Below are 15,112 nucleotides of genomic sequence, written 5' to 3'. Positions count from 1 at the left end.
GGTTTACTTGGCTGCAAGCCCCACATTCGGGGGTTGATAGGGCTGGTGGTACCGAGGCGCCTCCTCCTGGTCTGCGACGGCCACCTTCGCCTTCTTCTGTGCACAGAACTGAGGTTCATGTGTCCAACCGGCCTCCCCTGAAAGGACGCCAGCCAGGCGGGTCAGGCCACCCAGCAGCCTCAGCCCCTGAAATTACTTGCCTCTGTGAAGCCTTCTCTCCTACAGCCACCTGTGAGGCCGAGGGGGCAGGGCTTCCGCATGCAACTTCTCGGGAACATGGTCCAGCGCACGATAAGTCGCAGCTGAACCACAGCTAGTACAAGTAGAAAGCAAACGGCGGCAAACTCTAAAAACATATATTTGTGCCCCGCGCCTCCCTGGAGACAGCGACGCATGCGCACACATTCCTCAAGGTGAGCAGCCTGGGGACCCAGCACACTCCCGGGAGAACGCTAAGAAAGGGCAAACCATGCCTTTCTAGTTTGTGACAATAGGCCGGACCTCACCCCACCCCCCAAAAGCAGGTTCTGGGGGCACCCAGGAAGCCACAGACCACACTTCAAGAACCACTGGTGCAGCTGGATGACCTCTGGCAAGCTTAACTTCCATTTGTGAACTGAGGAGGATGATCCTGCCAAATGACGGGGGCCACTGTGAAGGCTGAGTTCTACACAAACACAAGTGCGAGCGTCCCGCTAATATTCTGTTATTGTTTCTGAAAAATTGCTTAACAATATGATGTGCTTAAATGTATGGGGAGGAGTAACCTCTGAATGATGAAATTTATTTATTGACAAATATTTAAAGTATAACATACATTTTAAAAAGTATAAAGTAGGTATAGCTTGATGATCTTTCACAAAGTTAACTTATTTTATATTTGTTTAAAAGAACATTTGATTAAAAAAACAACAGAAAAAGCTACTAACAACCACACCAACAGCCCTTCTCTCACCTCTGGCATCCTGGGCTTGGACATCCACACCCCAAGGCACTGTGAGAAACACAATCTTTTCTGTCCAAGAAGGGAGTTTAGGCAGCTGCCGTTTTGGTTCATGTGACTTACAGCTCCCCTGGGGGGCCACCATTTTGAAACAGCAAAGGTCAGCTCCTCCCTTTTTCCTTTAAATTAGCCAATCACACAAAACTGTGAGCCTAAGCTCTGACCAATCAGGAGTGAGGGACAGATGACCTGTGTCAGACTCGGTGTGTGCGTGCACCCTCCTGCAGGAGTGAAGATACTGCCCTGTTGTCTGGCTCCCGAGTATGCTTTGGACCCCTGTTTTGGGGGCTCACGTTATTTCTAACAGCATCAAGGGGGGAGAAATTCATTTTCCCTCTTCCTCTTCCTCTTCCGGGAACTGGGGGTGAAGTCAGTGTCTCAGAAACCAGCTGCATCCCTGGCTGGTGTTGCTCAGTGAGTTGTACCATGTTGCTAGTCCGATTCCTGGCCAAGGAACACACCCAGGTTGTGGCTAAATCCCTGGTAGCTGATCAATGTTCTGCTCTCACATGGATGTTTGTCTCTTTCCCCCTCTCTCTAAAAATTAATAAAAACCTATTTTTAAAAAATGGAGGGGAAAAGGGGACATCTGTAAGGGGACTTTCAATAAAGATGTATTTTTAAAGTGTATTAAAAATGTAAGTTATAGCCGAAACCGGTTTGGCTCAATGGATAGAGCGTCAGCTTGGGGACTGAAGGGTCCTAGGTTCGATTCCAGTCAAGGGCATGTACCTTGGTTGTGGGCATATCCCCAGTAGGGGGTGTGCAAGAGGCAGCTGATCGATGACTCTCTCTCATCAATGTTTCTAACTCTCTATCTCTCTCCCTTCCTCTCTGTACAAAATCAATAAAATATATTTTTAAAAAATGTAAGTTATAAATCTCTGACATCCAAAAGAAGGCATCTTTACCTCTTGCAAGGTTGCCCAGCGGAAGCTGTCAGAAAGAAACAGAGGAGATGAGGGCATTGAACCCCTTCAATACTATTCCTGGGAGCACTCATTCCCACCTGCCATCTGACACCCTGGGGCAAGCAAGGTAAAAATCTCAACTTAAAAATGAGTATTACTAGGACAAAATTTTGGGGGAAGGAAATCAATCCTATAGGCACCAGCATGTAAGTTCTGAATTAATGGCACAGCTTTGCCAGTGAATAAGTGATGGCAACACTGTATTTCAAACATATACAAAGGGGGTCAAACTACCAAGTTATATGAAAATATAAAAAAGCAGTTACTTTGGAAATTCATTTATTCAGAAATGGCCTGTGCAGTCACAGTGATAAACAAATCTGTGTTATACACAACCCTCCCTATGTAGTGCCCTTGATACACAGGGCCCAGAATCAAACTTCTTAAACAGAAAAGTAAGCAGCAAGAGAAGAATAAGGAATGAAGGAGAGAGAGGACATGGGCAGAGAAAGGGGAGGAGGATGGGGGCAAGGAGAAAGAGATGGAAGGTGAGAGCCAGGCTGGAGCTCCCTGGCATCAGAGCAGGGGCAGGACTGATGGGTGGGGCAGAGCTGTGCTGAGTTTCCTCCCTCTGGCTCTGCAGGAAGGACTGCCCGGCACCTTCTGCAGCCGACATTTTCCCAGGGATCTCTGCACAGCCCTGCTGATAGCATCATTGTTCCTCTTGCTGCTGCCCTGAGAAGTAAACATAAAAGGGCTACAATGCTGTTACTGCATCAGTGGCAGGGGAAGGCGAGGGGCAGGGGAAGGCATGGGATGGGAATCTAACAAATATAAAACAGTACCAACCTCAGAAGAAAAAGGAGAGATCAAAGTAAAAGGTGCAAGTTGTAACAGTTATTTTTCTAAAGATAAAATTCTTAGTAGTAAGAAATTGAAAGCAGGGTCTCAAAGACATGCTTGTACACTCATGTTCATAAAGTACTATTCACAAATGCCAAGAGGTCAAGGAACTCAAGTGTCCATTGATGGATAAATAAATAAAATGTGGTAAGTAATACAATGGAATATTATCTGGCCTTAAAAAGAAAGGAAATCCTGTCACATGCTACAACATGGATGAACCAACATGGAATAAGCCAGTCACAAAAAGGCAAAGACTGAATGACTCCACTTTTATGAGGTACCTACTGCTGTCAAATTCATAGAAACAGGAAGCAAAGGGGTGGTTGCAGGGTCTAGGGAGAGAGAGAGAAATAGAGTTGTTTAATAGATACAGAGTTTCAGATTTGCAAGGTGAGGAAGTTCTGGAGATGTTTCGCAACAACATGAAGTACTTATTTAATACTACTGAAATGTACACTTAAAAAGGGTTAGGATGGTAAGTTTTATGTTACGTGTTTTCTACCACAATAAAAAAGAAATTCTGGGTAGTGATTAAAATTAGGGTACAGCCCTGGCCAGTGTGGCTCAGTTGGTTGGAGTGTCTTCTGGTGTACCAGGATGTCTAGGGTTTGATTCTGGTCAGGGCACATACCTAGGCTGCAGGTTTGATCCTCAGTTGAGGTGCATATTGGTGCATGGAAGGCAACCAATTAATGTGTGTTTTTTCCTTTCCCCTCCTCCCTCTCTAAAAATCAATTAAAAATTTTTTAAATTAGGGTACAAGCGAGCACTCCTAACTAATCCAGATTTGCAAAACATCCTGAGTCCTGCATCCAAAGTGGTCCTCCTCCTGCTTGGTCCTGGGGCAGTGGAACAGCCATAACCGCTGTTCTCTCCATCCTGGTCTGCCAGGCATCTTCCTGGTTCTCTCTCTAGCCCTGCTAAGGGCCACGCAGCTTAGCGCAGTGTTAAAGAGTGCAGGCTGGCTGGGTTCAGATCCTGACACTATCCACTGCCTGGTTATATGACCTTCAGCTAGGAATCCGTCCTCAATTTCCTTATATGTAAAACAAGGACTGTATTAGTACCTCCCTCAAAGTGTTGTTATTGATGATAATATTAACTTTATTAGTAAGTATAATAATAATATGTATACACTTAGCCCAATGCCTGGCCCATAATAGGTGTTCAGTAAATGCTTGTTTTTATCACACACACACAAATTTAGAATACAAGGGGAAAGGAGAAAAAAAACCAACCTTCTAAAAATTATAGGAATTTTATCTAGATGGATAAACCACATGTCTTTAATTCTCTGTTGAAGTATTAATACAAACGACTTTAATGGCTGGGGCAAAGTCAGTATATAAGAAATAATGCAAATCTGAGCTCCAATGGGCTTCCGAGGTACATTTCCACAGAAGAGCTTTAGGAAGAAAAGAAGAGCCTGCAAAAGCCAAGGGTTACACGCACAGTTCTCCAGGTGCCCACAATCATCGTGGCCAACAGTGTGATGACTGTGGACAGCCATCAGAGATATCGCGGAGCCCATGGGGAACCACCCAGGAAAGCCACCATCCACAAGTCCACATCCCTCACTGGCAATTAAAATGAAGACATTTTCCCTCAGCACCTTGTGAAGATGTTCCATTTCTAGGGTTTCCCAAGATCCACCTCAGGAGAAGTCAATTTGTCCACAGGAAGCATAGTTTCCAAAGCTGTCTACGGAGAACCGCTGAGAGATGTGGATTGAATTGAGCTTTAAGGTACCAAAGTAGAAGTTCTCAAACAGCTGAAAAGGAAGAATAAAAAACAGAATGAATATCTACCAGGAAAGACAATTACAGATGGAAATATTAAGCATCAGCCTCTCTTATAAAAACACCAGAACAATCTCAACAAACTTCTCATGCTTTGTCTTCTCCGTATTTATTGTAAAAAATGATCGTGGGGAAGGGGAGTGGGAGTGGGAGTGGGAGTGAGGAAAGAACAACAGCTCTTTCTTCTCTCTGATTAATCTTAAAGCCTCCTCCAACAAATGCACTAGAGGAAGAGGTCTGAAATGTTAATTCCAAGATATCTACTAAGCAGATATGAACAAGAACTTGTAACAAATACCCTAATCCACAGGGACTAACAAAGCAGCTACTATGACTTTCAGTTATGGGGGATCCTAGTTTTGTTACAGACAGAATAAATTTTTATATAATACATTCCTCTATCTAGTCAACAGCATTTAGTGGAAGCACTGACTAAAATAAATAGAAGATTCCCAACCCACGAAAGATTCTAATGACCCAGTGAAGAATACAGAACACTTAAATACACAACACAGCCAGACCAACACTTCCTTCAGCTGATATAGCAAGTATAAATTATTATATTTATCAAAAGCCTTTCATCAGATGTGGATTCAAGCCAGCATTCTAAAGTAGATGCTCTTTATTACAACTCTTCACTTTAAAAACTGTCAAGTGTGATCTGTATGACTTTATTAACCAATGTCACCCCAATAAATTCAATTAAAGAAAATAACAACTTTCAGGGATTCCAAAATAATGGCAGAATAAGTGGATGCTACACTGACACAATCCCAGGACCAAACTGGAATTACAACTAAAGTATAGAAAACCATCCTGAATAATCAAATGAAGACTAGCTGGAGAGAATCCTGATAACCAAGAACAGAAAGTGGAGATGCACAGAGACTGGTAGGAAGTACGGAGGCACAAAAGGGCTAGCTGGGCTCCCACAGAGAGCAGCTGAAGTTTCAGAGGGATATCTCAGCAGTGGGGTAGAGGAATTCCCACTGAGAACTCTGGAGTGTAAAGCCCAATCCAGGCTCTACAACACAGAGCACCAGAACTGAAACGATACCCACATAACATCTGGCTGAGAAAAACAGCGAGGTTGCTATCTGCCAGGGAAGACAACTGAAAATGCAGGCAACCTCTTAAAAGGTAATGTTCATGGATTGGTAGAATTAACATCATTAAAATGTCCATAATACCCAAAGCAAACTACAGATTCAATGCAAGTCCTATTAAATTGCCAATGGTATATTTCACAGAACTAGAAAAAATACTCCAAAAATTCATATGCAATCAATAAAGACCCCAAATAGCCTGAAAAAGAACAAAGTTAGAAGGATCACAATATCAGATATCAAGTTATAATACAAAGCCACTGTAATTTTGAGAAAGAAGAACAAAGCAATCTTGAGAAAGAAGAACAAAGATGGAGGGATCACAATATCAGATATCAAGTTATACTACAATGCCACTGTAATCAAGACAGCCTGGTACTGGCACAAAAACAGACATATAGATCAATGGAACAGAACAGAGACCCCAGAAATCAACCCAAGCCATTATGCTCAACTAATATTTAACAAAGGAGGCAAGACAGTCTCTTCAATAAATGGTGTTGGGAAAATTGGACAGATATATGCAAAAAAAAAAAAAAAAAAAAAGAGAGAGAGAGAGAGAGAGAGAGAGAGAAAGAAAGAAGACCACCAACTTATACCATACACAAGAATAAACTCAAAATGAGTAAAAGACTTAAATGTAAGATGGGAAACCATAAAAAATCCTAGAAAAAAACATAAACAGCAAAATCTCAGACATTTCTTGTAGCAATATGTTTGTGGATACATCTCCTAAGGCAAAGGAAACTAAGGAGAAAATAAACAAATGGGACTATATCAAAATAAAAAAGCTTCTGCACAGCAAAAGAAACCATCAACAAAATGAAAAGGGAGCCCACTGTATGGCAGAATATATTTGGCAATGATACATCTGATAAAGGGTTAACATCCAAATATATAAGGAACTCACATAACTTAACAAAAGGAAGATACAAGGTGTACAGTTAATAATAGCATATTTTGTAATAAAAGAAAACACAATCATTTCAAAAGAAACATTGAAAGTGCTTTATTCAAAATAATGCCCATTGCTAACTACACATTTCCCCACCTTTCAGGATCAGAACAAGTGGTAATCTGAAGGAGCAAGGTCTGGTGAATACAGGGGGTGGGCTAATACTTCCCAGGCAAGATCTTTTAATGGATCTTTAACTGGTTTTGAAGTGTGTGATGGTGCGTCATCATGAAGCAAAATTACTTTCCTGTGTCTTCTGGAACATTCTGGTCGTTTCACAAACAAAGCATGGTTCAAATTGATTATTTGTTGTTGGTAGCGATCAGTATTAATGATTCACTTGGTTTTAGACGCTCATAATACACCACACCTTCCTGATCCCACCAAACACAGAGCATTGTCTTCTTTCCAAAACAATTTGGCCTTGCAGTCGATGTTGATGATTGACCTGGATCACCCTATGATTTTGTGCATTCGGGATTCTCAAAGTAAATCCCTTTTTCATTGCCAGTCACAATTCGATGCAAAAAAGACTCTTTCATGCTATTGAAGCAACATTTTACTGATGACTTTTCAGTTTTCATTTGCCTTTCGTTCAGTTGATGTGACACCCATTTTTCTTCCTTTAAAATCTTTCCCATTGCTTGTACATGATCGGAAATTGTTTGCTGAACAATGTCTAATCTTTCTGCAAGTTGTTTGTAAATTTGACATGCATCTGCATCCAATAATGCTTGTAATGTTGGTCTTCAAACTTTTTCGGTTGACCTAGACGTTTTTTGTCTTTCAAATAAAAATCATCACTTTTAGAGCATTTAAACCAGCGTTCACAAGTATCATGAGATAGAGCATGTTCACCATAAGCTTCCTGAAGTATTCAGCAGCACTTTTCTTCAAAATAAAGTAATAAATTATAACTTTTTTGGCACAAAATTCGACATTTTTAAGCGTAAAAAATACCTATGATGTTAATATCTTCAGCAAATTTGACATATGAAGTTTTGAAGCTTGTTGTCAATATAACAAAATAGTATACATATCAAATCACATATATATCAACATATGTGTAACTCCATCTATTGAAAAAAATCTGCATTATTAACCGATACACCTAGTAAACAGCCCAATTAAAAAATGGGCAAAGGACCTAAATAGACAACTTTTCCAAAGTGGCCATACAAATGGCCAAGAAACATGAAAAAATGCTCAACGTCACTGAAACCAGTTTGGCTCAGTGGATAGAGCATCACCCTGCAGACTGAAAGGTCCTGGGTTCGATTCCGGTCAAGGGCATGTACCTTGGTTGTGGGCACATCCCCAGGAGGGGGTGGGCAAGAGGCAGCTGATTGATGATTCTCTCTCATCGATGTTTCTAACTCTCTATCCCTCTCTCTTCCTCTCTGAAAAAATCAATAAAATATATTTTTTTTTAAAAAGAAAAAATGCTCAACATCACTGATCATCAAAAAGATGCAAATTGAAGTGACAACAAGGTATCACCTCACACCTGTCAAAATGGCTATCATCAACAAATCAACAAATGACAAGTGTTGGTGAGGATGTGGAGAAGAGGGAAACCTAGGACACTGATGGTGGGACTGCAGACTGGTGCAGCCATTATAGAAAACAGTATGAAGTTTCCTCAAAATAATTAAATGTGGAACTGCCATGTGACCCAGTGAATCCACTTCTAGGAATATATCCTAAGAAATCTGAAATACCAATAAGAAGGAATATATGCACCCCAATATATGCACCCCAAAGCAGCACAATTCTAAGATCTGGAAACAGCTCAAGTGGCCATCAGTAGACAAGTGAATAAAAACGCTGTGGTATATTTACACCATGGAATACTATGACAGCATAGAGGGACCTGGAGAATATTATGGTAAGCGAAATAAGCCAGTCAGAAAAAGACAAAGTATCACATGATCTCAACTCATATGTGGAATTTAATAAACAAAATAAACTGTTGAATAAAATAGATACAGAGACATCATGGAACAAACTGTTGTATCTCAGAGGAAAGGTGGGGGTTCGGGGGTGGGGAAGAGATCAACCAATGAACTTGTGTGCATATATGCATAGCCCATGGGCACAGACAATAGGGTGGTGAAGGCCTGGGGCAGGGGCGGTCTATAAGGAATCAATGGGAGAAAAAAGGGGACATATGTAATACTTTCAACAATAAAGATTTTTTTAAAAAAGAAAAGAACCACTTTCAAGTGTGCCAGAGGGAAGGATAAGCCAAACTCTTGTGATGATCAAGAATCCCAAGTGACATCAGAATTCATCTGAGGAAAATGAAGCCGCCCTGCTTAGATATGGAGTGTCAAACAAGACAGGGCTTACCTTCTGTTTGGAGGCAAGAGTTGTTCTCTCTCAAAATGTCAACAAGATCCCAAGAAAGCCTTTCTTTTTTAAAATATATTTCTAATTGATTTTTTACAGAGAGGAAGGGAGAAGGATAGAGAGCCAGAAACATCGATGAGAGAGACATCGATCAGCTGCCTCCCACACACTCCCCACTCAGTATATGCCCGCAACCAAGGTACATGCCCTTGACCAGAATCGAACCTGGGACCCTTGAGTCCGCAGGCCGGCGCTCTATCCACTGACCAATTAGGGCCCAAAAAGCCTTTCAATACACATTCCCATCAATGTTTGAGTAGAACCTAAGGGGAGGGCCTCTGCACATTAGCAAATGACTGTCTCTTCTCTAGTTGTATACAACCTCCACAGCCCTGAATTTCAGCCTCTGTCACCTTTCCTCTTTCAGTAATTAATGGCCTAGCAAAATGCCTGGGGTTCATTAAAGGCTAACTGTATAAAAGCTGCGTAAATATTGATTCTCCAACATGACATCCACTTGACCCCAAGGATCTATTTAAAGGTTGTGTGCTGCATTGTCTTGTCCTTCAGAAAGGTGATCAGCTCTAGCCGGTATTGATTCACACAATTAACTCCTCTTCCTGGTTTTGGTAGCCAGTTCAAACCATATCCGCCCTTTTGTGTAAAGAAATGCACCGAAGGACTTGTATACATGCATATAAGTACAACCAATGGACATAAAACTCTGGGGAGGGAGGGTATGCTTGGGAGGGAGGGAGGGGGGCAAAAAAAAAATCAATAAAATATATGAAAGAAAGAAAGAAAGAAAGAAAGAAAGAAAGAAAGAAAGAAAGAAAGAAAGAAAGAAAGAAAGAAAGAAGGAAAGAAGGAAAGAGAGAGAGAGAGAGAGAGAGAGAGAGAGAGAGAGAGAGAGAGAGAGAGAGAGAGAAAGAAAGAAAGAAAGAAAGAAAGAAAGAAAGAAAGAAAGAAAGAAAGAAATGCAGCTTGTAAAGGTTATCTGTAATCCTTTTGTTGAACGTTAATTTGAAAGTGAAAGCCTCACCAGTGGAACTCAGAGATTTACCATTTTGGAAACCAAAGCCTTATAGGTACAATGCAGACATGACCATAGAAGCAATACAAAATGAGACAAAACAAAACTAAAAGGGAACTCCTAATGGCCCTGGCTGGGTGGCTCAGTTGGTTAGAGTGCTGTCCTGATATGCCAAGGTTGTGGGTTTGATCCCAGGTCATGGCACAAACAAGAATCAGCCAAGGAATTAAGTGGAACAACAAAAATTGATGTGTCTCTCTCTCAAATGAATAAATGAAATTTTAATATTTAAAAAAGGGGGGAAATAAAAAATAAAAAGGAGGGGAACTCCTAATACTTTCAACATATTGCTTTTTAAAGGTTGGCAATCTGTGTTTCTGAGTAATGGAGATGCCACAGTTAGAGCTGGAAAGTGACTTCACCTTGCAAGTACAGTACACGGCTTAGCAAAGAGGAGGGAGGGCAGCAAGAAGGCAGAAATGGGCACGATGGGTCATGCCAAGAAAGTCAGGTTAGATGTTTAGAGAGTTCCTTAAAAGAAGCAGCGAGAAAGACTAAAGCTAGAGATATAGGGAGAGTAAATCAGATTAAGGGAACTGAGGGTCAAGTTCAGAAGTTAGACTTCATTCTGGACATGGGGTAGAACTGATGAAAGCTTCTAAGTAGGTTGATAGCCTAAGATGGAAACTCTGTTTTAGGAAAAGTAATCTGGGTGTGGTGCTGACTGGAGAAGGAAACGAGAAAAAAAGAAAAGGAGACCAGAGTAGCAGTGTACTCATGAGAGAGATTGAGTGTACTGGTACTAGGAGTGGGCCTGGGAAGATTGGAGCGGATGTGAAATGCTATGAATGAAACTCGGAAAAGATTCAGCGACTTTCTAGATGAGGGGAAGGAGGTAAGAAAGGAGATGAGAAAAATCATAAATGACTATTGACATAAGAAACATCCAAGCTTTTAAGAATTTTTATGATTTGAGCCAAACTTAACATGACGCAAAATCTCAACAAATTGAGAAAATGCTCTGGAGATTGGCAGTTTTTATCTTATTTTAAGCATTACAATCAAACGAGAAGATGTAATGGGGTTACATGAAATCCACTGGTGACAGATTATGGAGGAGAGAAAGCAAAGCAGGGAAATCGCTGGGATTGGATAAAAAGTAGAACAAACAGATACATACTTCTTTTCTACTGGTGGGTATAGGATAGTTAACAATTAACATGGTAACAATAACAGTAAGGGTTCTGTGGTCTCCTGCTCTGATGAGAGATTGTGTCCTGAGGGGTCTGGAATAAGGAAATTACCCTGACATTCCAAAACTAGGTTAGCATAGATGTAAAAGACAATAGACAAGCTCAGTTAAGGTCATTTGTCAAGAAAAACACTGTCCTAGGACATGACTACCCACCATGCTTTTCATTAGGAAGTTTTAATTTCAGATCACCCTCTGTGGTTACTTTAGGTCTCTGAGTTTGTAAGGCATACCATGCAGACCTCCCTTGAGCTGATCAGGTTTAGGATGTGGCCCCATTTTCATCAACAACATCGTAAATGGGCTATATGAAGTTACCATTAATAGCAAAAGAACATTTCTAAGAGGAACCTATTTTATGGGGAAATGAAACAAATTCAGGTGTATATATACACTCCTGGCTGCATCTTTGTGTACCAAGCCCTTCTTCAACTAGGGTGTTTCTGGTATGCTGAGAATATACAGTAGACATCAACATCTTCTCTAATCAGACATGGTTAAAGTTGCTAGACCTATTCAAGGGGGAGGTTGAAGTTTTGGGGGAGCTAATTTTAATTCAAGGGATATTAAAAAGCCTAATGACCATCAAAAAAATCTATAGCACAGTTAAGTGGAAGTATCTATAATAATAAAAGCATAATATGCTTAGACCAGACAGCCAAACAACCTCCGACAACCTTCCAGACGAAGCCAGGGCTGTGAAGGCTGAGCCCCTTGCATGAATTTCGTGCCTCGGGCCTCTAGTATCAACATAAAAAGCTTTACAGCTGCCCTATTTATTTATTTATTTATTTATTTAGTAAGTAAGTAGTTCTTTATATATTAAGAAAATGAACCCTTCGTCTGTATTATAAATTGCAAATATATTTCCCCCCAGTAAGTAATTTATCTTTTGACTTTACTTATGGTGATTTTTACCATGTCAACTTAAAATTGTATTGATTCAAATGTATAATAATGTTGACAGCAAAATAATACCAGATGTTAGACCAGTGGAGTCTGGACCTTGGTTCAGCAACCTCAGTGCTTGAGTTCTGGCTAAGAAAGAAACTTTGTAAGAGAAAGTTTATTTAGAAAGTCACAGAGGGAGAAGAAATGAGTGGGAGAAGAAATGGGCTCAGGAAACAAGTTACAGAAACAAAGGGCCCTTGGAGCTTAGGAGAAAGAGAAAAGCAAAGCGACTGAGGGAAAGGGGTGGGGAAAGGCACTGGTGTGCTCTCTCCAGAGCCACACTGGGTCCTCAGCCCTGAGGGTGTTTATCTGAGGTCTCAGGGGAGAATCCCATTAGAATATTCATCAGCTTCCCAGGTGTGTCCTTCTAGGGTTGTGGTCTCCACTGATGGGTCAGTACCAGGGCAGGGGGTCATCAGTCAATGCAGCTGGCCCTGAGGTCAGCCATGGTTGCTTGTCTGATTTTGCTGCTTTTTTGAGCCTGGAGCTGAAACACCACTGAGGTCTTGATGTATTTGATTCGGGTCAGAACCTCATTGTCTTAAGGGCTTAATGCTTAAGGGCTATTCTCCAGCCCCCTTGTTCTTTCCCCTCTAACGGTCTACCCACACGACATGCCAGGGGAGGAAAGGTCAGGGAAGGGTCTGAACCCCACGACCAGCGTATGAAAGGTCAGGGGGTCTAAACCCCGGACCGGAGATATGCTAGGGAAGAAAGGTTATCCTGGGCACAGGGTCCTAATTTCCCAGTTTTGCAGGTGCTAGGTACCCTGGGCTTCCCACCTTGGTGACCTTCTGTACCTGGCAACGGCTCCGGCTCCTTGCTCTGCTCATGTCTGTGTAACTGTCTACCCCAATAAAAGGAGATTTTTAAATCAAAGTTACCTGAAGCCAATATTGGCAGGGGTCTTCAAACTACGGCCCGAGGGCCACATGCAGCCCCCAGGGGAGTCTGATCCTGCCCGCCAGGTTTTTTGGGCAGTGAGCGCAGCCGAGGTGTTACAGTAGGAATTAGTAGTTCATATAGTCCGGCCCTCCAGCTCTCTGAGGGACCGTGATCTGGCCCCCACTTTAAAAAGTTTGAGGACCCCTGGATTAAGGGATCAAGGTAAACAATACATACATACTATTGACAATACACTAATACGATAACGGCCAATCTTTATCAAGCAAGCACGTGTGCCAGGCATGATGTGTGGGCTCCATGTGATTATCCCACTGCATCCTCACAACCCCAAGGAGCAGATTCTATTACTAATCCCCATCTTATAGTTGAACCTGAGGTTTAAAGGGCTTAAATAATGTGCCCACGGGTAAACAAGCAAATAAATGATGAAAAATTGAAATTTATAATGCTGGAAAAGAAAAAAATAATAATAAAATTTGCCAGTCAAACCCAGACAGCCTAACTTTTTTTTTTTTTTTAAATATATTTTATTGATTTTACACAGAGAGGAATTGAGAGGGACAGAGAGTTAGAAACGTCGATAAGAGAGAAACACCGACCAGCCGCCTCTTGCACACACCCCACAGGGGATGTGCCCACAACCAAGGTACATGCCCTTGACCGGAATCGAACCCGGGACCCTTCAGTCCACAGGCCGACGCTCTATCCACTGAGCCAAACCGGTCCCAGCCAGACAGCCTAACTTTAACGCCTGCACTCTCCAGCCTCTTCTGCTGGGTGAAGTCCCTTACACATGGCCCTGTTTGAGTCACAATCAGACCCACGCATCTCCCAAAGACTGAATTCACATATTCTCTCGCTTGTTATTCCCACTTTCACTGTCACCTGGACCTGGTTTAAGAATCAAATGACTCTTGTTCAGCTGGAAGAAATTTAATTGAATTCCGGATGAAAATAAACATAAATCAACTAAATGGTTCTATTTAATTAGGTACTTGAATGGGAAAAGAGGAAAAAGCTTCAACTGCAAGTTTAAAATAAGAAACCTGGTTGTTCTTTCCAGCCTAAAGTAGTTCATGAAGAGCTAAGTGGTCTATTGTTTTGAAAATAAGAGTCCTAACAAGAAAAAAAAAATTAAATTAAAAAAGAATCACGGCAAGGTTTTAAAATCGAGTTGAGTCTTTTCTCCTCACTGTTGTTTCATAACAATTCCTTTGGGGATTCTGAAACCTAAACCATTTTCTTTCTGAAACATTTCTCTCTGACGCATACACACAGAGCCCTGCAGTGCTGGAAGCCAGCATTTTTTAAAGCCTGCAGTAAAGGAACAGCACAATGAATAGCTACATAAAACTACAAATATTTGATAAGAAAGCAAAAATAGAATTTAAGACTGGCAATATTTGTGATATCTCTTGTAAGTAATGTTAAGAAACAACAGGCCTAAAACGGAGTCATTTGCCACCACAACCGTAAACAATTTATTCTTTTGAAGAGAGAGAGAGAGAAATTAATTTGTTGTCCCACTTATTTGTGCATCCATTGGTTGATTCTTGTATGTGCCCACACTGGAACCAAACCCACAACCTTGGGGTATGGGGACGATGCTCTAACCAACCGAGCTACCCAGCTGGGGCCAGAATACTAAGATTTTTATTGCAGTTTCAACCTCTCCCAGGAATGTGACTGTTAGACAGTTAATCTGAAATTTCCAAATTAGCACTAGTGAGGTCATCTGTAAGATAAAGACCCTTACCTTTCCTCTCCTCTCCAGCCCCAAAAGATGTCCTGGTCTGAAACAATCCAGTATTTTCTTTGCCTATAAAAACCTTCCATGTGGTACAGCTTCTCCCAGCCCCTCTACTTGGTATGTGGAATGCTGCCTGGCTCATGAATGGCTCAGTAAAGCCAATTAAATCTTCAATTTTACTAAATTAT

The 15,112-nt window shown here is 41.4% G+C and overlaps 1 protein-coding gene across 5 annotated transcripts in view; it reads right to left on the bottom strand.

The window, feature by feature from the left end:
- Positions 1-1,787: 1,787 nt before the first annotated feature.
- ASCC1 (activating signal cointegrator 1 complex subunit 1) overlaps positions 1,788-15,112 on the bottom strand; it is a 74,992-nt gene continuing 61,667 nt past the window's right edge. The window contains exons 10-12 of one of the 5 annotated variants that reach the window (XR_014796865.1): positions 4,433-4,591; positions 3,106-3,152; positions 1,788-2,649 (exon numbers count right to left, since the gene is read on the bottom strand). Coding sequence is in view for 3 of the 5 variants with exons in the window: in XM_084904982.1 (XP_084761108.1) it covers positions 4,475-4,591 (117 nt within the window). In the remaining 2 variants the exon portion in view is untranslated. The other 4 variants (XR_014796864.1, XM_084904982.1, XM_084904980.1 and 1 more) reach the window with 4 other exon arrangements.

Source organism: Pipistrellus hanaki, assembly GCF_964339955.1.
Source record: "Pipistrellus hanaki genome assembly, chromosome: 14".
NCBI classification, from domain to species: Eukaryota; Metazoa; Chordata; class Mammalia; order Chiroptera; family Vespertilionidae; genus Pipistrellus; species Pipistrellus hanaki.
Note: the sequence above shows the minus strand (reverse complement) of the source record. Positions and strands in the feature narration are given on the sequence as shown.